This window comes from Mixophyes fleayi, chromosome 1 (assembly GCF_038048845.1).
Source record: "Mixophyes fleayi isolate aMixFle1 chromosome 1, aMixFle1.hap1, whole genome shotgun sequence".
Taxonomy (NCBI): Eukaryota; Metazoa; Chordata; class Amphibia; order Anura; family Limnodynastidae; genus Mixophyes; species Mixophyes fleayi.
The window spans coordinates 231,207,006-231,228,171 of NC_134402.1; the positions used below are offsets into that span (position 1 = coordinate 231,207,006).

General features: G+C 42.3%; 1 protein-coding gene across 3 annotated transcripts in view; it reads left to right on the forward strand.

Moving 5' to 3' along the window:
• Nucleotides 1-21,166, forward strand: part of HAUS8 (HAUS augmin like complex subunit 8) — a 73,218-nt gene that overhangs the window by 27,678 nt on the left and 24,374 nt on the right. For 2 of the 3 annotated variants that reach the window (XM_075207077.1, XM_075207095.1), the window contains exons 3-8: nt 508-563; nt 973-1,084; nt 1,284-1,394; nt 7,350-7,426; nt 12,214-12,288; nt 18,760-18,918. In XM_075207077.1, coding sequence (XP_075063178.1) covers nt 508-563; nt 973-1,084; nt 1,284-1,394; nt 7,350-7,426; nt 12,214-12,288; nt 18,760-18,918 — 590 coding nt within the window. The remainder of the gene's footprint in view (nt 1-507; nt 564-972; nt 1,085-1,283; nt 1,395-7,349; nt 7,427-12,213; nt 12,289-18,759; nt 18,919-21,166) is intronic. The other variant, XM_075207086.1, reaches the window with a different exon arrangement.

Genomic DNA, 21,166 nt, shown 5'->3' on the forward strand with positions numbered 1-21,166 from the left:
TTTTTGCAGGATTTTTTTTTTCACATTAACAGCGCTGCCCCCTTGCCACAACCAAAACTCCTTCTGGGCCACATTTACAGGTGTGCTGGGCCGCATGCGTGCCGCGGGTTGGACAACCCTGTTCTAAACGGACAAGTGAAGGTGTTCATCATAGCAACCATTGAGATTGTAACTATTTTCTAGAATGCACTAGATAAATGAAAGCTTGAATCTGATTAGTTGCTATGAGCAACATCTTCACTTTTCCTTTTTAGAAAGTTTGATAAATCTACCCCTCAGTTGACCCTAGAAACATCTCAAAATGCTGTTGTGCTACTATAGCAATGGTATGTAGCTGATTTCGGTGCATTATATACTTTTGTGTTAATGAGGGTAAATGTTAGAATTTGATTCAACTTTTTCGTGGATTGTTTACAGCACTTTGATTGTAAGAGGTTATGGTTCATTACTTCACAGGGTTGAAAAAATTGAATTCCCTTGATATGAGTTACTGTTCTTTCTTGACAGGCCCAAAAGTGGTGAAATCTCGTTACCTGCAGTATGACAAGCCAAAGGTTGCAAAGGTAAATCTTCACTTTCTTCAGCCTATTTCATATTAAATTGTATTGGAGTAATTTAGGTTTAACCTAATTATTTACAAGTGCAAATACCCTAGTTTGGAATCAAAGACTTTTGTTGGAAAATACATTTCTCTACTAATATTCAGAAAATGTTTTCAGAGATGGGCAGGTTTCCTGTGAGAGGTTTGCTCTCTCTGAGTAAATAAGCTATTGCCCTCCTGATGACTTGCTATGGGAGCCATAGTTCTATATTTTATAGCTCCATACCGCAATTGGCTGTCTTTAGAAAACACAAACTATTATTATTTGTATGATTTTTTTTGTTTTTTATTTTTACTTTGCAGACATAGCTCTTAAGTACCATGGTGTGAGTGGTTGTGTGTGTTTTTTTGTTTTTTTTTTTCTTTTTCAGAAATACACTGTGGCAAATACAACAGTCTCTTCAGCTGGAAAAGTCCCAGAGAGAGGAGGAAGTGGCACTCCCACCCGCAGATCTGTAATGCCACAGAGGTTGAAAGCTCCTGGTAAGAACGTTTCATTAAGATGTCTTTTAAGTTTTAAACTTGGACCTTGTTTGTAATATACATTTTATACATCTCTTTATTGTTCAAGGGCTAGAGCTCCAGTAAATGATAATATTAGTGTTGCTATGTTTCACAATGTCTTTGTGAAGTCCACAAAATGCTGTCTCTTATTTCATGCAACTATTGTCTTTTACAACAGTGCCATCTAATGTAGCAGATGGAAGCCTCTTTTGGAAAGATGACTTGCAGTCTACCTTATTGGATGGACACAAGATTGCACGCCCTGAGCTAGACTTTTCTGTTATTAATGGTGAGTGCAACTTAATACATTTACCCCCCCCTAAAATATAAAATAGTTTTAAGGAGTTATTTTTGGCGACTTCGACAGCTAAATTTAAAACGGCAATGTGTTTAAAGGCAAAATTTGCCATAACTTTTACTGATCAATTAGTGGAGACTCAAGAATGTAAAGAGGAGAAGATCCTAGCCGTTTAAAAATAGTGGAAAGCTCTGTTAACCTTCCAATAGGTTTCATTTCTCCATTGTATGAAGCTTTGAGGAAAACGGTATCTTCTGTCGAAGCAGTGCAATTTGCACACTTCCACTTCCAGATTGAAAATCTGGCCTGGTGATCAAGGGCGTATCCTGTTTGGCAACATAGTTCTTCAAACTGTTGTCACAGAACCATCAGTCCCTTTGGTTGCTGAAAAAAACAGATCTCAACAAGGGTCATTCCTTCTCCATCTCCATTGTGACCACATATGCCAGCTTACTGGAATGGGGATTGGTGACTCTGAAGCTCCGACTACAGGGACTTTGGTCCCAATACGAAATAAAGATACCCATAAACTTTCTCGACCGCAGAGCATTGTTGTATGCTCTGCTACAAGCTCAATCTCTATGGGCAGACCTATGCAACCAGTCGGAAATTGTCACAGCTGTAGTATACATAAATAATCTGAAGAGCACCAAGGATACCTTAGTAAATGTGATGGGCTTACTTAGCCACCTGGACTGTACGGGGAAAAGAGGAATGGAGGACTGTCCTTCCTGTACAGTTTATCTTTGTTTCTTTCTCATCAGTAACCGACCGTTACTTGACCACTCCTACTGGTGTCACCTTGCCACCAGACACTTGCCGACTGCGAATGCCAACTGAACACTAGTTGTAGGGGAATTCGGCTCCCACCACTGGACTACTTTGCGGCGTCCAGAACAGCTTACTTCTTGGGTAGCTGGTATAGCTGCAGTAATGCCTCTGCTGTGGGCTGGCTGGTATTTCCTGACTGCTTACTATGGATAAGGACTGCTGTGTAGCGGGCAGATCTTTGACACAGAGGCGCACTGGGTTCAACACCGTGCAGCTGGAGAATGGATTACAGTGTAAGCACTTATCTGTTGGTCACAGGATACAGCAGGTAATAGTCACTGGCAGAATTTTCAAACAGTGATGGTTTTTTGCTCAAGATTCCTGAAAAGAACTATTACACAGCCATTTGTGGTACTGGTAATCATCCAGAATTCAGATAGAAAAAGATACATTGCATGGTAAAACAGAGCTCTATTTATACACATGTTGTCAGGAGGTAGCCCAGCACCTGATCCGACCAGGCACCGAAACGTCTGACATCATATCAGATAATTTAATATCAGGATATAATCGAACACAATTTAACTTTCGCACCAACCTGATTTCCTCAAACTTGCTGTCTATATTGTTAGGAGGTTTCCTGTCTCTCTAACAAGACATGCTAACAGGTAACGACCCATTGCCGGGCCTTCAGGCCAAAGCAGGTGTTTGTCACTTCTGAGATGAAGATAACTAATTGACTTAAGTTAGGATTTCCTTTCTTACACAAACGCATTTCCTCCATCATGGCTGCTGCATCGAAAATCAGTACATTCTGAATACACAAATATAACACAGTATCAAAACCAGTACATTTTCAATTATATAAATTGGTGCACTGTGCTAATATTTTAAATATATTTATACAAGAAGTTATTTCTAAGTGATCTAGCCACAGTGATGAAGGAGCTGCCAAGATTATGCATTGAGTTGAAAGGTTTGTCCCAGCAAGCTCTGCAGTATTCATTTCATGGGTCGAAAATTAGGAAGCCGACTTCCTGGTCAGGCATGCCATTGATGGCCTCTCAGTTAAACCATAAGGCTGACCACTACTGTGTGAAAACCAGGGTCCGAAGGCATTCCTAGTTAATGCCATGACAGTCACAAGGAAATATTGACTAGTGTATGTCTTCCCCCTGATAGCCATGCTACCTCAGGTACTAAAGAAATTTGAGAGAGGATGTTCAAGTAAATGTTGTAGCACCAGACTGGCCAAGAAGATCCTGGTATGTCAAAATTTTTAGCAGTTAAGTCTTTTACCACCAAGACTTACCTGCGTTTGCTTTAACAGCCTGACTGTTAAGGCCATGATCCTTCGATCTAAGGGTCTATCTGAGAAGGTAATTTAGACAATGATCAGAAAGCCATTTTCTGCAAAAAGTTGCCACAGAGTGTGGAAAGCTTACATAGCTTGGTGTGTGTAAAAGGGTATACACAATTTTTACTTATTTTGGCACAACTCTTGTCCTTCTTTCAAGATGACCTTTCACTTCTTCTTTTAAGGTTCGGGTTTCATCCCTCTCTCTTCTTTTAAAAGAAGTTGGCTATTATTCCTCAGATTCAGACTTCTTTTTAAAGCAATTCTGCATGTTAAACCGTGCTATGTTCCGCCAGTAGCTTCGTTAGATTTAGAGGTATATTTAGTGGAGATGTTGCCTATTGCAACCACTCAGATTCTAGTTATTTAATTAGTACATTCTACGAAATGACAGCTAGAATCTGATTGATTGCTATAGGCAACATCTCCACTTTTTCAAATCCGCTGTTTAGTAGATATACCTTGATTATAGCCCATTCTTACTGACTATTGCTTCTGCAAGAAATGTCTTATTTTCTACCCATGGTGGTGTCATAATTTAATCTGAACTTGAAAAAAAGATTTTGCTTTGGGAAGTGAATGTGGTTCAAGCCTTGAGAATTTGTATACAGTCATGGGCAAAAGTTTTGAAAATGACACAAGTATTGGTTTTCACAAAGTTTGCTGCTTCAGTATACCATAGCAACATCTGACAAAAGGTCTAAAAACACTGAAGTAAAATTACAAGCATTTCATAAGTGTCAAAGACTTTTACATTTACATTAAGTTTATGCAAAGAGTCAATATTTGCAGTGTTGATCCTTCTTTTTTTTTTTTTCTTTTTTTTTTAAACTCTTTATTTAAAGAGACAAACAACAGGTAAAAATACAATCAACACGCTTAACATAAAAAAAAATATTAGTATTCAAGATGTCTCCTCTATGTTTTATATTTTTATATCGGTGGGGGGGGGGGGGGAAGAGGAAGGAGGGGTGGGAGGTAGAAAGGCACAAGTACTGTTATCAATATTGCTAATAAGTAAATAAGCAAGCAAACAAACTTGGAACATTGCTAGGAAGAGCTAAGCCACGCAGTTACACTGACTACCAAAAAGAAAAATAGCATACGAACATTACTCACCAGCAGCGCACCATATCCAGCCTGGGGGGTCCGGAGGCGGCCCTAGAGCTATATTCCATCTGCAGGAGGGGGAGCTGTATTGGAAAGGCAGCTACGGCTTTCTAGTAAATACCACGGGGCCCACACCCTATCGAAATTATGATTTATCATGAAGGTAGCACGTTATACTCCATGCTTGCGACATGTCCTATGTAGGACCGTAACTCCTGCATAGAGGGAGCCCTATGGTCTTTCCAATGTTTTGCTATTAGGGATTTAGCAGCTGCCAAGGTATGGGAGATAAGCTTATTAGAAGGCGCACTCTCATCAGGTATAGGGCGAGAGAGCAGGAATGACCAGGGGTCCTTACTTATCTGTTGTTCTGACACAGAGTTTATAAGTGTAAGAACCATGTTCCAGAAAGGAACTATGCGAGGGCAGGTCCACCATATATGTAACATCGTACTTCTCTGGCCACATTCCCACCAGCAGCTCGGGGTGGCCGTAGAAAACATTTGAGACAGCTTATCAGGAGTATAGTACCACCTATAGTACACTTTATATGCTGTTTCCTTAATTAATGTAGATATCGAGCTCTTGGCAATCCCCTCCCTGATCTCCTCCCAGCATGAGTCGTCTGGAGGAGGTCCCAGGTCCCTTTCCCATTCCCGCTCATGTCGTCCTGGAGTATCGAAAGTATAGTCTGAGCCAATTATAGATTTGCGAGATCATCCCTTTACATTCCCCTCTCACTAGACACATATACTCAAAGGAGGTCGGGGCCCAGAGAGCCTTCTGGGGGGGCATAGACATGGCGAAGTGTCGAACCTGGAAGTACTCAAAAAAGAGCGGACGAAGCGGTTCGAAATCATGATGAAGTTCCGACATAGAAGCCCAAGTTTGATTAACCACCAGGTCCGAAACCACCCGTATTCCCGCCCTCATCAAATGTTTAAATTGCTGTGTTGAGTTGCCAGGAGGAAAGTGTGGGTTGCCCCAGAGAGGAGTCAGAGGTGAGATAGGGGAAGACAATTTATATTTGACCCGGGGTGAGTCCCAAAGGGATAAGCAGAATTTAAGAGAATGAAGAGAGGAGGCCGCTGGTGGTCTATCTATATTGGCCAGGCCCCAGAGTGATGCCATAGAGGGGGACCCCAACATAGTGGGTCTCCAGGTCCACCCACGCTATAGACTGGTAAGGGGCATAAGTTTTGATCCTTCTTTTTGAAGACCTCTGCAATTCGTCCTGGCATGCTGTCAATCAACTTCTAGACCACATACTTACTGACTGGCCACCCATTCTTGCCTAATGTCAGAATTTGTGGGTTTTTGTTTGTCCACCCACCTCTTGAGGATTGACCACACGTTCTCAATGGGATTAAGGTCTGGGGAGTTTCCTGGCCATGGACCCAAAATTTTGATGTTTTGATCCCCGAGCCACTTGGTTATCACTTTTGCCTTATGGCAAAGTGCTCCATCATGCTGGAAAAGGCATTGTTCGTCACCAAACTGTTCTTGGAAGGTTGGGAGAAGTTGCTCTTGGAGGATGGTTTGGAGAAGTTGACACCAGGCCATCCTCTAAAGGTCTTCGCCTCACTGTGCGTGCAGAAGCACTCACACCTGCCTAGTGCCATTCCTGAGCAAGTTCAGCACTGGTGGTGCCCGGATCCCGCAGCTGAATCAACTTTAGGAGACGGTCCTGGCGCTTGCTGGACGTTCTTGGGCACCCTGAAGCCTTCTTCACAACTATTAAACCTTTCTTCTTGAAGTTTTTTATCTGATAAATTGTTGATTTAGGTGCAATCTTACTTGCAGCAATATCCTTGCCTGTGAAGCCCTTTTTGTGCAAAGAAATGATGACTGCACGTGTTTCCTTGCAGATAACCATGGTTAACAGAGGAAGAACAATGATTTCAAGGACCATCCTCCTTTTAAAGCTTCCAGTCTGTTATTCTAACTCGATCAGCATGACAGAGTGATCGCCAGCCTTGTCCTTCTCAAAACTCACCTGTGTTAATGAGAGAATCACTGACTTGATGTCAGCTGGTCCTTTTGTGGCAGGGTTGAAATGCAATGGAAATGTTGTTTTTGGGATAAAGTTCATTGTCATGGCAATTCATCTGATCACTTTTCATGATATTCTGGAGTATATGCAAATTGCCATAATAAAAACTGAGGCAGTAGACTTTGTGAAAAATAATGTAATTCTCAAAACTTTTGGCCATGACTGTAGTCATCCTTTCTAAACACAGATAGTCTTTTGCTACTATATGAGCACAGAAGAGAATATGTCCAGCAACTAAAAAATCCATTGCCAGAAATAGGAAATGAGAGAGAAGAGGAATTTTGTGGTTATGATAAAATCCATTTCTCTGATTCCTTTTGGGAGACACTGCATTCCTATTTATTTTAACACTTTGGGGTTGAGTGGTGTTCTGTTTGACGGTTATTATTCTTATTTGTTCTCCTGATTTCAACCTATGGAGCTTATTAAAAAAAAAAACAGTTGCCCTTTGGTACTAAATCTTCTGATTTAAATTATTTAATTAAATGCCTGCTCCTGAGAGCCTGCCCTCTATAGCACCAAGGTTATCAGTGTCCAGCAAATAGATTCCGAGAGATGAATTTAATTTCGATACTTTTCTTAAAAGGAGACTTATGAAAGGTAATGTTATGTAAATTTTTGAAAATTTCTCTGGTTCCTTTTTTTTCCTCCTCAGAGAAAACAATGCAAAAACTAACCCCAAAGTCCTTATCAACATCAGAACAGAGGAAACCTAAGAGAGAGTGTATTCCTGTAAGTATGTGTATATTCATATATAAAGTATGTATGGCAAGGATTTTTAAAAAGCTGGTGCATAATGCAACAGAGAGGGTGAATGGACAAGGTTTTTCCTACCTTGTAAAATTGTCCGTTATTTTTGTATTGCTGATGAACATCACCTTGTTGGATCCTAGCCTTCTTTTGATGTATTGGATCTTTTAACTGCAGACCAGTTATCTGGAAAGTTCCAAAAGGTAGAAAGGCAAGTATGATAGCTCCACAAATATGACCACCATGTGCCCCTTACAGCCTCTGAGAGGAGCACTGCCAAACAATGAGTGGATCGCAATGGGTAGTTAGGAATAAGACACCGTTAATTTTTAAAGGAGATAGAGAGATATATCTATATATCTATCTATATATATATATATATATATATATATATATATATATATATATATATATATATATATATATATATATATATATACACACACAAGTTAACCCGTGCATGATACTCATGCATTCTAGTCAAATCAAGCTACTTAAGGTGTTAAAAAGGTTCTTGTCATGCATTTGGGCCTAGCCCAGGCCTCCTCAGGGGAAGAGCGTTACTTCCCGACATAAGCGCCCTTTTTTAACGTAGTTTTGTCCACATGTCACCACCTCATCATTTTTCTCCATCACCTCATCCTTCATCTTCATCGCCACATCCTTCATCAAGCTACTTAAGGTGTTAAAAACTCCCCACTGTCATCCCCGGCAACCACCAACCACTCCCAACTGTCACTTCTCCTTCAATAAATATATAGGTCAGTGTATAGCTCTGCCCAGCAGGTGGCGCTGCAGCTTGTTTTGTTTTTTTTCCACACACGCCACTAGGTAGATCTATATATATATCTGAGAGAGATATATAGTATGTATCGGTTTTTCTGAGACCAGGATAGAAAATTAGTTTTTTCTGTTTTGACCTTGCTTAATGCCTTATTTTTTTTGTATATATGTGATACAATGAGCTTCTGTTTAGAAAGTCTTTTGTGTATTGTGATGTGGGGAAATGACTTGTTTTGGGGTTTTAACTTTCTTTTGAAATGTATATTCTGCAACTGTTGGAAGAAATGACTCATGCTAAATTCATGTCAGTTAGACCTTTTGACTTGCTAGTAGAGTTCCTGGCTTTGAAATAAGATGCAGGAAATCAAAGCAAGGTTTTTAAGTAATCGCAGATAAGCGTACATATTGTAAATCCATGTTTGTGTAATTATGTGACATCCTGATTCTAAAAATAGCTCAGACTTAGAGGGCTGGCTTACTCTTTTGAGGCTGTGTCCAAACTGTATAAAAATCACTGGCTTGTATTGAATAATTGTTCTGATTTCATCTGACCTTAGCACTGGTACCTCCAATCAATGTGACTGCAAATAAACATAATTTGCTTCAAAGACCTGCTTGAAAATATCTTCCATGCTGAAAATCCTGTGACCTAGAGATTAGACCCAAAATCAAATCCGTTCCCGGCTGTTTCTGAGGTTTGGGTCCAGCTTTTCTGGTGCCACCAGTCTGCCTGCTACCCTGCAGCCCTGGTCAGTGTGATAGGCCGGGGGGATCCATCCACAGCTTCCCTGATCCATAGTAAGAGGTCAGTAGTACCAGTCTAGGTACGCCAGTAACTGGGTACACTCGCAGCTTCAGTTACCCAGAAAAATCCCGGTACTGGATGCCGATAAGGAGCCCAGTGGTGGCAGCATTGGTAAGCCCCTCCTACTGCGGCAAGAGGGCGCATTTGGGATAACGAAAGGGAATTTTGGGAAAGTAAGCCCAGCCGGTTCCCAGCAGCAACAGACAGGGTGGCATAGGCGGTCCATCCCGTTACAAAAATATATATATATATATATATATTATAATATGTATCTTAGGCATAGTGTGCAACATTCTTATGTTTGAAACCCACCTCACAGACTCCCGGGTAAGTGTGTGTATATGTGTGCACGCATACACACAAACTTTCAAGCTTTAAGACAGGATTCCTCTCTTAATCTACCAGTTTTGTTTTGTCACAGTGAAACACAGGGCCAGTTCCTGGTTTTTTTTTTTGTATACTTCATCTGTACCACTGGTCTTTATGAGGAGCCCATAACTATGATTCAGGGTATCACTGGTCATGGGACCCTGGGATCTTTTGGTCCACCCTATAATTGCAGACTCTCCCAAAGAAGGTAAGGCAGCCCACTGAGCTAACCATTGGGAATAGTCTGCACTCCCATGTTAACTCTGTTACGTCTTGCTGTGTCTCATTCTGCCCTTCCACTGCTACTTCCACTTCTTGGGACAGAGCTGGTTTAACAGATTGGTTTCTAATTTTTTAGCTTGTGGTTGATCTTCTGATGGGCCAAAATTCAGTGCCAGAAGGAACGTTACAGCCTTGCAACAGTTAGCAAAAATCTGTTTGTCTGTCATCTCATCTGGGGGATCCTACTTCACCTTGGGATATATCCTCCCATCTATATTTTCCCAACCTGCTGACAATCCTTCTTTTTCCTAAATGCCTGAAGTTGGGAGCTTACTTCGCTAGGCTGAAGTTTCATTTTTCTTTTTCTTGTTCTCCTTTTTTCATTGTGCATGTCTCCCTCCCTCCCCGTCTGTGTCTTGGGGCCAACATCCCTCTCCAGGGTGCGAGGACTTGGGAGGGAAGCACTGTTCTGTGCATGAAGTTATTATGAAAGATGGTTTCCTCGTTCGAGGCGGTGCAGTATGCTCGTTTCCATTCCAGAACTTTTTAGAGTGATCTGCTGAGGATGTGGTCCATATCCAACCTGCATCTAGAGAGCCAGCTTATCCTACTGCCACCACAGTCTCATCTGTCCCTTTTGTGGTTGCTCAAGAGGTCACCTGAGCACTGGGTGTCCTTTTTGCGTCTGGGACTGGACTGGACTTGACCATTCTAACGATAGACTCAAGGTAGCGGTTTTTAAAGCAGTTCCATTTGTTTGTTTCCATTTGTAAACACAGAAATGGAAGTGCTTCAACTGCTGAGAGATTTCAGGTCTCTTTTTATTTGTCCTTTTTCCGCTAACTTTTCGGCCATTCTGGACTGTTATATTACCATCTAGTAAGCCAGTTTAATCTATACTTTTACCTAAGCTGATTATGCTTTCAACATTGTTCATATTCCATGTTTTAATATCTGTGCTTTTGCTCACAGAAACTTTCTCTATTATTCTATTCTGTAATAAATATTTCTGTGTCTAATTTTAAGGTATGGTGACAATTGATTTTTTTTTTTTTGTTTTTAATTTTCATACTAACCAATCAATCTTCAGTGCAGTCATATCCCTCTCTGATTATATTTCTTAAATCAGAGGCAGCCACAGCCTCTTCGGTCAACTGCTTGAAATTTGTTTCCAATTTCTGCAATAGTTTGTATATAGCATCCAAGGGAGTTACTACTTGTGTTATTTCTTGATAAGAAAACTGTCTAGCTCTCTGCACTAGAGACACAAGTATTTTTTATTAGGACTGTTATCCGTATGATTTGGTGAAGGAATTCCTTCAACCATTGCCAGGGCAGATCATTCTTTCTGGCTGACCTTCACTGGTAACACTTCCCATGCACCTGAAGGTTTTGGGAGTCTTTTTGGAATAGTGCTCCTTCCAGCAAATATGGTTAGAGTGTGAATCAGTTACCAATTAATAAAACTTTGACCAGATTTGTGTAGTTGTTTTGATTGCTCAAATAACATGCAGGGAAATGTGGTCTGATTTCATTATGATAACAGGAGGGGGAATGGGAGGAAAAGGTTTGCACTTCCTGAAATATCATAAAATGGGCAGAGAATTGTACCCCATGTGTATTAGCTGGGTTTTTTTTTGTTTGTTTGTTTATGTATTCACTGTGTACAGTTAAGATTTACACTTAGCGGTTATGCAATCGATCCAACCAAGTGGGTGCCTCCCAAACATATTTTCCTTGTCAGCTAGTCTGGAAATCTGGAGGTGCATTTCATTCCATCACAAAACAATTTGTGTCTGTACAGGGTGCAGTATTGATATTCTTAGGTGGTGTTTTGGCAACTCTGTGGTTGCACCTGGCAGTTGCTGAAGGTGTATGTCTTTTTCCCTCACCCACTAATTATTTGATTGCTAAGGAGAATCTGGTAGAAGCAAGTTCATAAGTTTCTGATGGCACCTGCCTGGCCATGACTGGCCACTCTTATTTGGCCACATGGTTTTATTTTATGCTGGCTTTTTTTTTTTTATGACAAAACAAAAGGTCTCCAGCAGCACATTGTTTCAAATAGAATTTCCGCATTGCAATAGAGGCTTTACAAAATCAGATAATGATGGGCTCAGCTGCAAACCTTTAGGGAGGGTGGCTCAAGTCTCCCAGTAAAAGATAAAAATACATTAAAATAAAGTTTAACCTTACACACGAAAAAACGTCGGTATGCAGCAGGAGCAAAATCAGCCAATTAAAGTTTTTAAACAAAAAGGAAGTATGCCTTGCACTTCTAACTACATGTGGACTAAAATGCAAATGAATGCCTATGTTTTTAAAATATGTTTTAGCAACCTATATCCATGATATGCTTAAAAATTACATGTGACTCAATGCATTTTATAACTGTTAAAATAGTTTACAAATACTTTTTATGTAAGATCACACGCTGCTTTATCTGATCAATTGCCCAATATTGACTGCAAAATCAAAGTATGTTTGCCAGTGTAAAACTATATGAACAAGAGCATTATGAAAATAACTAATATTCAGTTTGATCACTGATAATGTATTTGCTTTAAATGTAAATTATTATTGTTAACAGGCCAATAATGTGCCCGAAGACCTAACAGACATGTATGAATCACAAACATTGTTGTTTACATATCTAACCATGAAGGTGAGTACTGTAAATATGTGTGTCTGGTTGTCTTCCGTGGCACTTCCCAATCTAATCTCTCTGTATATTTGTAGTTTGTTTGTTTTTTCTGTGAAAATGATGTAGATTGTTAAAAATCGATTTGAGAGCTATGTATTGAAAATTGTAATGTTCCTGTTCTTGATGTTAAACCTGCTGTTCAGTTACCCTATGACACATGACTGGAGGAAAGTACATTTCTCTTTCATCCATCTGGGGTACACTGCTAACCATGGGGTAGAGTAGGGTAGGGAGTATTCTGGCACCCAAATAGTTAATCTTTTGCTGCTGACAGGCATATCCCCCCGCCCCTTCCCCACAGAACTCCGTTTGAAGTAGGTGCCCTAGTAGTATGGGCTGAAGTTTGGAGAGCTGCACAGTGAACTGAGTTCACTGGGTTTAGGCTTTTTTTTTTGTTTTTAGCAGTTGACAGAGTGCACTCGTGAGCAGAGAAGGACTATACAGCGGGGGAGCCGCGGCACCTGCTGACAGGTTGGAAACACTGAGACTTCTCGCAGTGTGATATGCGCTCTCACACTGCTAGCAGAGTGAGGCGTTGCCACAGGCAGTAAGCGCCGGTGCTCTGGCAGTCCCCGGGGCCATGGAATATACCAAGTCCCCTCCTCAAGGAAAGAGGAGGGATAACTTGAGCTAATGGTCGCGCTTTGCAGAGGGGAACAGAGGAGCGGATAGCAGCGATTCCACTCACAGGAAGTGTGTGGAAATTACTGTCAGTCTGCACAGGTGAAACAGAGAGAGCCAGGGAGGGGGAAGTTAGAAAACCTCCCCCCTCCCCTGCTGAGTGAGCAGGGGAAGATTCCTTTTGGCGCCAAATTACAAAGGAAGGAAGGACACAGCAGCCCTTTGGAGGAGGCACAGCTGCTGGCAAACATCTCCCTGCTAAGTATCATTTATTTTCTCTATATTGCATGGATAGAGAAGTATAATTGTTATGGGCATATATATTAAGTAGAGCCTGTATAAAACAACAAAATTTGGCTCTCCTGTGTTGATTCAGAGATGCTGTAATGTGTTAAGACATAATTAGTTAGTATTTCTGATAACTATTGAGTGTTTGTGCTTGTCTGGTTGTTTGTGGCTTTGTTTTTTCTCCCAATAATGGCTGATAAAAGTAAAGCAACATGTGTCAAACATATGATCTGTTCAAAGTGTAATGTTAAATTAACCAGTGAACGTCTGGATCAGGGGCTTTGTGCTGGTTGTGCTGTGACACCTGTAATATTGCAGCCTAAAGACAGCCCTATTCAGGGGACAGAGCCTCCAGAGTGGATGACAACCTTTTCACAGGGGGTTAATACCCTTGCTTTTATCTAAACCAGCAGAGATCCCAGTGGTGGCTATGAGACTTCCATCTACCTCTGAGATACAACCCCCAGTGAAGTTAGGAGGGGAAATGAGTAGTTCATTACCTCCAGAGGTTGTACAATTTCCTTCCCCGACACTGCAAGGGTCACCCCACAGTAGGGAGGCGGGATGGTCGGCAGTGGCTAGAGGTCTTGACCGACTAAACCAATTGCTGGAAAATCCTAGACATATTCGTAGTTATAAAAGACATAGATCAGCTAATACGCTGTTGTCTCTGTCTCATTCAGAGGGATACTCGTTGGAGGAAGGTGAATTGTTAGAGGATTCTGATCTTTCATTAATAGAATCAGAAGGAAGCTCCAGGCACCAGGTTATGGATGATCTGGTAAAAGCAGTACGTCAGACCTTGGGGTTTATTGAAATAGAGGAGACGAGGTCCTTGGACCGGTCTCTCTTTTAAGAAGGCTTCTAAACAGGTGGTCAGGTTCCCTCCCTCAGCAGAGCTGTGAGAGATTGCAGAGGCCTCTTGGAAGCATCCGGACAAGATGTTCACTGTGCCTAGAAAATTTGTTTCATTATATCCTTTACAAGAGGAGGACATGACCAGATGGGAACAGGTGGCGAGTGTAGATGCGCCTGTGTCGAGACTGGTTCGCCAGACAACGCTACCCGTACCAGGAACGGCCCTACAGGATTCGACCGATCGTAAGTTGGAAACTTTTTTTAAATTGTTCTTTACGGCTGCTGGTACAAGCTTCAGACCGGCATTATCTTCGGCCTGGGAAGCAAGGGCTATGGAAGCCTGGGCTGGGCAGTTAGAGTCCGCATTACAGGATTCGGAACTGCTCCCCCTGGCCATGCACCTTAAGGAGGTGGCAGGATATTATATATATATATATATATATATATATATATATATATATATATATATATATATATATATATAGTGGCTCAGAATTCAGCCTCCATATCATCTTCTATTTCTAGCCTGAGATGCAGATTTGGAGTCAAAAAGATCACTAGAATCCATTCCGTATACTAGTGGGATGCTATTTGGTCCAGAGTTAGACCCCTGGATCTCGCAGGCCTCGGGGGGGGGGGGGGGGGGGGTAGGAGTACGTCCTTGTCTGTGAATGCTCCTAGACCCAGAGTTCCAAGGTTTAGTTCTTTTAGACAGCCTTTTCGCGGTGGCGCGTCTGGCAGAGGCCAGACAGTCAGGTCAAGGGCTGCTGGAGGTAGGAGACAGTCACTTAAAGGAAGGTCATCCTTTTCCTCCACGGCAGCAAGGTCCTCTTCCGCCAAGCTGCCGGATAGACCGACAGCATGACTAACACCCTCTTCTGATAACGGAGGGGGGAGTGGGAGGACGGCTGCTGGGGTTTGCCCAGCAGTGGACAGTCCTCAGCGGACAGGTGGGTTCAGGGGATCATGAGAAGGGGTTACATGATAGAGTTGGTGGAGCCTGCTCCACACAGGTTTTTTGTAACCAGTTTACCCCACTGTCCTCAAAAAAGACAGGCAATGCTCTCTTCTGTCGATTTGCTTCTTTTAAAGAAGGTTATTGTACAGGTTCTGGAGTACCAAAGAAGGGAGGTGTTTTACTCAAACCTATTCTTGGAACAGAAACAGATGGTTCATTCAGACCAGTGCTGAACCTCAAGCAGCTAAATCTGCATCTGAGAGTAGATTCTTAGGGATTCCATCCTGAAAGATCTGTCATAGATGGCCTAGAGGCAGGCCAGTTAATGGCATCAATAGACATCAGGGATGCCTATCTTCATGTGCCGATCTGGGAGGGGCATCAGCCGCTTCTCAGATTCACGGTAGGCTCAGCTCACTATCAGTTCAGAGCTCTTCCGTTCGGGCTTGCCACAGCCCCAAGAGTATTCACAAAGATTATGGTGATTATAGCAGCACTCCTTCACTCCAAAGGGGTGCAGATTGTACCATATTTGGACGATCTTCTAATCAAGGCGTCAACGGTTCAGTTGTTGGAACAAAATCTTCGCCTTATGGTGAGGGTGCTGGAACAGCATGGTTGGCTCCTGAATGTAACAAAGTCACAAATGATCCCTTGTCAGAGAATGACATTTTTGGGACTAATAATGGACACTGCAGACAGCAGAGTTTTTCTTCCAGAGGACAAGATAAGGTCCTTGATGGAGTGACAGGTTCTGTCACACAGGAGGCTGTCAGTACTCGTGTATAAAGCTGCTAGGAAAGATGGTGGCATCTTTCGAGACGCTGCCATACGGAAGGATCCACTCCAGATGTCTTCAATGGGACATTCTGAGGAAGTGGTCGGGGTCCTTCTTCTGTTTGGATCGCCAGTGGATGAGGTTATCTCCAGAGACGAGAAAATCCCTCAGCTGGTTGTTGTTAAAGGACAACCTAATAAAGGGCAGATCCTTTGCCCCGTGGGCCTGGATCTTAGTATCCACAGACGCCAGTCTGAGTGGTTGAGGGGCAGTGGTCCTTCTCCTAAGGATGCAGGGTCTGTGGTCAGAGAGACAGTTGGTTCTTCCCATAAATGTGCTGGAACTTATGGCCATCCTGAAAACACTGCAGAGGGCTCAGGGTGTGTTACAGGGAAGGCCGGTTCGCATCCACTCCGACAATGCCACGGCAGTGTCATACATAAACAGACAAGGGGGCACCAGGAGTGCAAGAGCGATGAGGGTCACGTTTCAGATTTTTGCCTGGGCAGAAGGAAACGTGCCTGTGCTGTCAGCGGTGTTTATCCCAGGGAAACAAAACGTACAAGCAGACTATCTTAAGTCGGCACGAAATTCTACCAGGGGAGTGGGCTCTGCATCCGGAAGTATTCCAGTTGCTGGTGGACAAATGGGGGCCTCCGGATCGAGACTTGATGGCGTCAAGAGTCAACAGGAAAGTCCCAGAGTTTTGCGCAAGAACAAGGGACCCACTGGCTGTGGCAGTGGACGCCCTAACAATGCCTTGGGACTTCAGGTTAGGATACCTGTTCCTCCCCCCCCCCCCCCCCCCATATCAATGATTCCCAGGGTCCTCCGAAGGGTCAGGCAGGGAGATCGACCAGTCATTCTGGTAGCTCCAGCCTGGCCACGAAGGGTATGGTTCCCAGAGATTCTACTGGTAGCAGTAGGTCAAGGGGTTCGGTTGCCACTTCAAAGAGATCTGCTGACCCAGGGACCGTACTTACATCAGGGTCTAGACCGGCTGAATTTAATGGCATGGCTTTTGAATCCAGTCTGTGGAGAGCCAGAGGGTTCTCTGTGAGTGTAGTAGACACTCTCCTAAGAGCCAGGAAGCCAGTTTCGGCTAGGATTTATCACCGCATCTGGCATATGTATAAAACGTGGTGTAAAAAGAAATATTACAATTCAAAATCCTTTTGTCTGGCTAGATTTCTAGCTTTTTTGCAGGGTGGCTTGGATACGGGTCTCCGGTGGGGAACCTTAAAGGTTCAGGTGTCGGCATTGTCAGTGTATTTTCACAGACGGCTGGCGGAGATTCCGGATGTTAGAACTTTCTTGCAGGGAGTTCTTCACATCCAGCCACCCTATGTGCATCCTATGGATCCTTGGGATCTTAATTTGGTCCTGGACATGTTGCAGGAGCCTCCATTCGAACCATTTCGCTCAGTGGAATTGCGGTTCTTGACTTGGAAGGCAGTTTTCATGCTAGCTATTGCCTCATCTAGGAGGGTCTCCGAGCTGTGGGCCTTATCTTATAAAGAACCTTATTTGGTCTTTCATGAGGATAGGGCAGTTTTAAGGACTATTCCATCCTTCCTCCCTAAGGTGGTGTCTGGTTTCCATATTAATCAGGAAATAGTAGTTCCGGTATTCAGAGAGGATCCTCAGGTTACTGGAACAAAAGGAAGTAAATGTTTAGATGTCGTTAGGGCGTTGCGGATATATGTTAAGAGAACTGCAAAGATACGTAAGACAGATTCTCTATTTGTGTTATATGATTTTGCTAGGCGAGGATGGCCTGCGTCTAAGCAATCAATTGCTAGGTGGCTTACCCTAACAATTAGGGAGCCTTATGTCCGTACTAAGCGTTCTGTGCCGAAGAGTATTGTTGCCCATTCTACCCGTTCGGTTGGGGCTTCTTGGGCAACGCGAAACGGGGCCTCAGCGGACCAGCTATGCAGGGCAGCTACCTGGTCCTCGTTCCATACACAAAATTCTACCAATTTAATGTTTTTGCGTCGGATGCCTCATTTGGCCGTAGTGCTCTACGTGCGGGGCGATCATAGTGGTCCCACCCATCAGAGGGACTGCTTTAGTAAGTCCCCATGGTTAGCAGTGTCCCCCAGATGGATGAAAAAGAAAAGAGGATTTATACTTACGATAAATTGGTTTCTCTGATTCCATCTGGGGGACACTGCGTATCCCCCCCCCCCTCTTTTCTTTGTTTTGTGTGTTTGGTTTATTGGCCTATCTTCCTAGGGCTTTGTTAATCAAACTGAGTTCTGTGGGGAAAGGGTGGGGGGATATGCCTGTCAGCAGCAAAAGATTAACTATTTGGGTGCCAGACTCCTCCCTACCCTACTCTACCCCATGGTTAGCAGTGTCCCTCAGATGGAATCAGAGAAACCGATTTATCGTAAGTATAAATCCTCTTTTATGCATTAAGTTAAATTATAATTTATTTACTTTTTGTATACAATTTGGATGTATTGTTTTTGGCTTCCTGTGTGCCTCCATATCCCTCCTCCTGTTAGGACTACCCCTGCCACATGCGTCCATGTGCTCATACAATCCTATAAGTTGATAGATCACATACCTCCAATAACACACTCAGAAATTCTATGCTTTTTTGAGAGTTAGGGTTAGATTGGCTTCAGGTTTTTCTATCCCCTCCCGCTCTAAAACTGGGATATAATGGATGAGCAGGAGGTGAAAATTGATAACAAAAACATAGTCTAGCTTTTCAAATGCATCTATAAAAATGAATATGTTGTTGGTAAATATATCTTTAGGCAAAAGTAAACCTGAAAGAAAAGATGTTATTTATGTTTAATTAAAAGATTGTGATGTTTTCTGTCTCTTAGTGACATTCTTGCATGCCTTGTGAGGAAATAGTAATTATCTGTGTCTTAATACTTTGGTGTGATAAAGTATTTAAATTTTATTTTAGATGCAGAAAAATATGAAACACCTTGAAGAGAAAGCAGAACGTAACCTCTTCTTAGAAAATGAAGAGAAGAACCAATTGCAGGAGAAAGTGTATAAGCTGAAACGGAATATATTGCTCAATAAAAGAGAAGAGCAACTCAATGATTTGCTTGAAAAGCAGGTAAGTTACTGCTGTAGATATGCATTAATATATTGAACTGAATGTTTATAACTTTTTTGAATATGTAGATTAAATGTACTGTAGTCCTATGAAGTGCCACCAATACTTGTCATGTATTAGACTGAAAATGGTTTTGATGTAGAGTAGCTTTGTGCTATAAAGCATTACTGTGGTGAGTGGCTGAGAGTGGGGCAGACTGTGATATCCTTTTGAAATAACGTAAAACAAAACTAAACATAATTTTTTTTTTAAGAGTGGACACCAGCATTAACATTTAAGCACAGTTTGTTATGATTATCATAGGTGGGAACTTCTTACCCAGAGATTTTAGCAGCGAATTATACTTGGCAAACAATATATATATATCAAAGTGAGTGAAAGGCTTATCCTGACATGTATTGTTTAATTTAGTATCTGCCACGATAAACCCCACCACAAGTGCTGTTAATTATTTTGCAGTTAATCACTGATCAACAATTGTAATACACTGCCAAAATTATTGAACCAGAAATTCCCACCTGTGATTTAATAATCATATAGTGCATTTTGATTTTTAAGTTTAGTGTCGCATGAAGTTCCTAAATGCTTTTTCATTTAGTTGGCATGGGTAATGTGGTAGCCAAGCCCAGGTACTTCCTTAACATCTTCCTTCTCTGGATTTTAAAATTGACACTTTGAATATTAAATTGCAATCCCTTTGAATGTGACAGATCACCAGCACTCTCCAGTCTGTCCAGCATGTCATAGAATCTTACGGTCTACTTCTAGTTTATTTATATTGGTATTACACAGAGACACTGTGGGTCTTTTGCCCTACCACTTGGATCAACTATTCTGACCATTCCAAATTAGATGGTCTGGTACTTGTGTTAGTTGTTCAGCAAGCCTTGGCGACATCAATCTTACCATGATTTGTTGTACCTGTGCTTTGCTCTCCACTTAAATTTACACTTTCTCTATCCTCCTTTCAGGGACATTGGAAATAGAGTAGGGACAGGGCGAACTGGCACTTTAAAACTTCGGTTAACTAAACCCTAGCTCCTCCCTCTCAATACCCAACTTCCAGTAAGCCTCAGTCTAGTTTAAGTGCCCAGCGAACGGGCTGTGTTTTATTTTATTTTAGTTTTGGTTAAAAAAAAAAATATTATTATTATAATATAATATATTTTATTATTTTATACAAAATAAAAAAAATTATATTTTTGCTTTGGGGACTGGGTTAGTCCTCCAGAGGTCCTTGCAAAATGGGAGGGGCCTCCATGCGTGAATGCTCCAGTTGCAAGGTTGGTCAAGGTGTCTACTATCCCTCTTCCCAACGCAGCCACTCTTAAGGTTGGTACAGACTGTAAGGTTGAGTCCGTTCTTTTAAGTCTATTTTCGTGGCAGGAGGTGCCTCTTTGCGGCCTTACATGGCGTCAACATATCAACAAAGCTGTAGAACGCTGGTCAGAACAGCTGTCTGAAGGTTTGTTTGCAGGGAGACGGTCTACTGAACTGCTTCCGTTGGTGGAGCAAATTCAGAGGGCTACAGATTTGTTGGGGGAGTCGACCCTGGATACGGGACTGATAGGGGCACGAATTTCTGCCTCTGCGGTTTCGGCTCATTGGACTCTCTGCCTTAAGTCTTAGGAGGCTGATGTTGAGTCTAAAATGGCTCCTGAGACAATTTATTTTTGGGAGAGGTGTTTTGTTTGGCCCTTAGCTTGACTCCATTATCAGTCAAGCAACTGGAGAAAACTGCACTTTTCTTCTTGTTAATGCTCCCAAACAAAGAATGTCCAGTTTCAGGTCCTTTCGGTCTTCAGGCAGGTCTCGGGGTCAATATTTCGCGGCCTAGTCCTCCAGAGGTCAGTCGTCCGCCCCCAGGGGGGTGGTTTACAGCCTGGGTGTCAGGCCTGGTCTGCTCAACGTCTGGCAGCTAAACCTGCAAACAAGCAGTCTGTGTGACGGGCATTTTGCCCCTCCGTGGCCGCCAATAGTGGGAGCCTGTGACAGGATGGACCGCCTGTGCCACCCTGTCTGTTGTTGCTGGGAAGTGACTGGGCTTACTTCTGCCAGTAGGTCTCCGGGGTAATTACATAATATTATTATTATTATTATTATTATTATTATTATTATTATCATTTATTTGTTGGGCGCCATAAGGTTTCCGCAGCGCCTTACATAGTACAAACAGTAGACCATACAGGGTAAAACATTACAGAACAATAAACACAGAGTACCAATGCTTCAGAAACTCCGGGCAGAC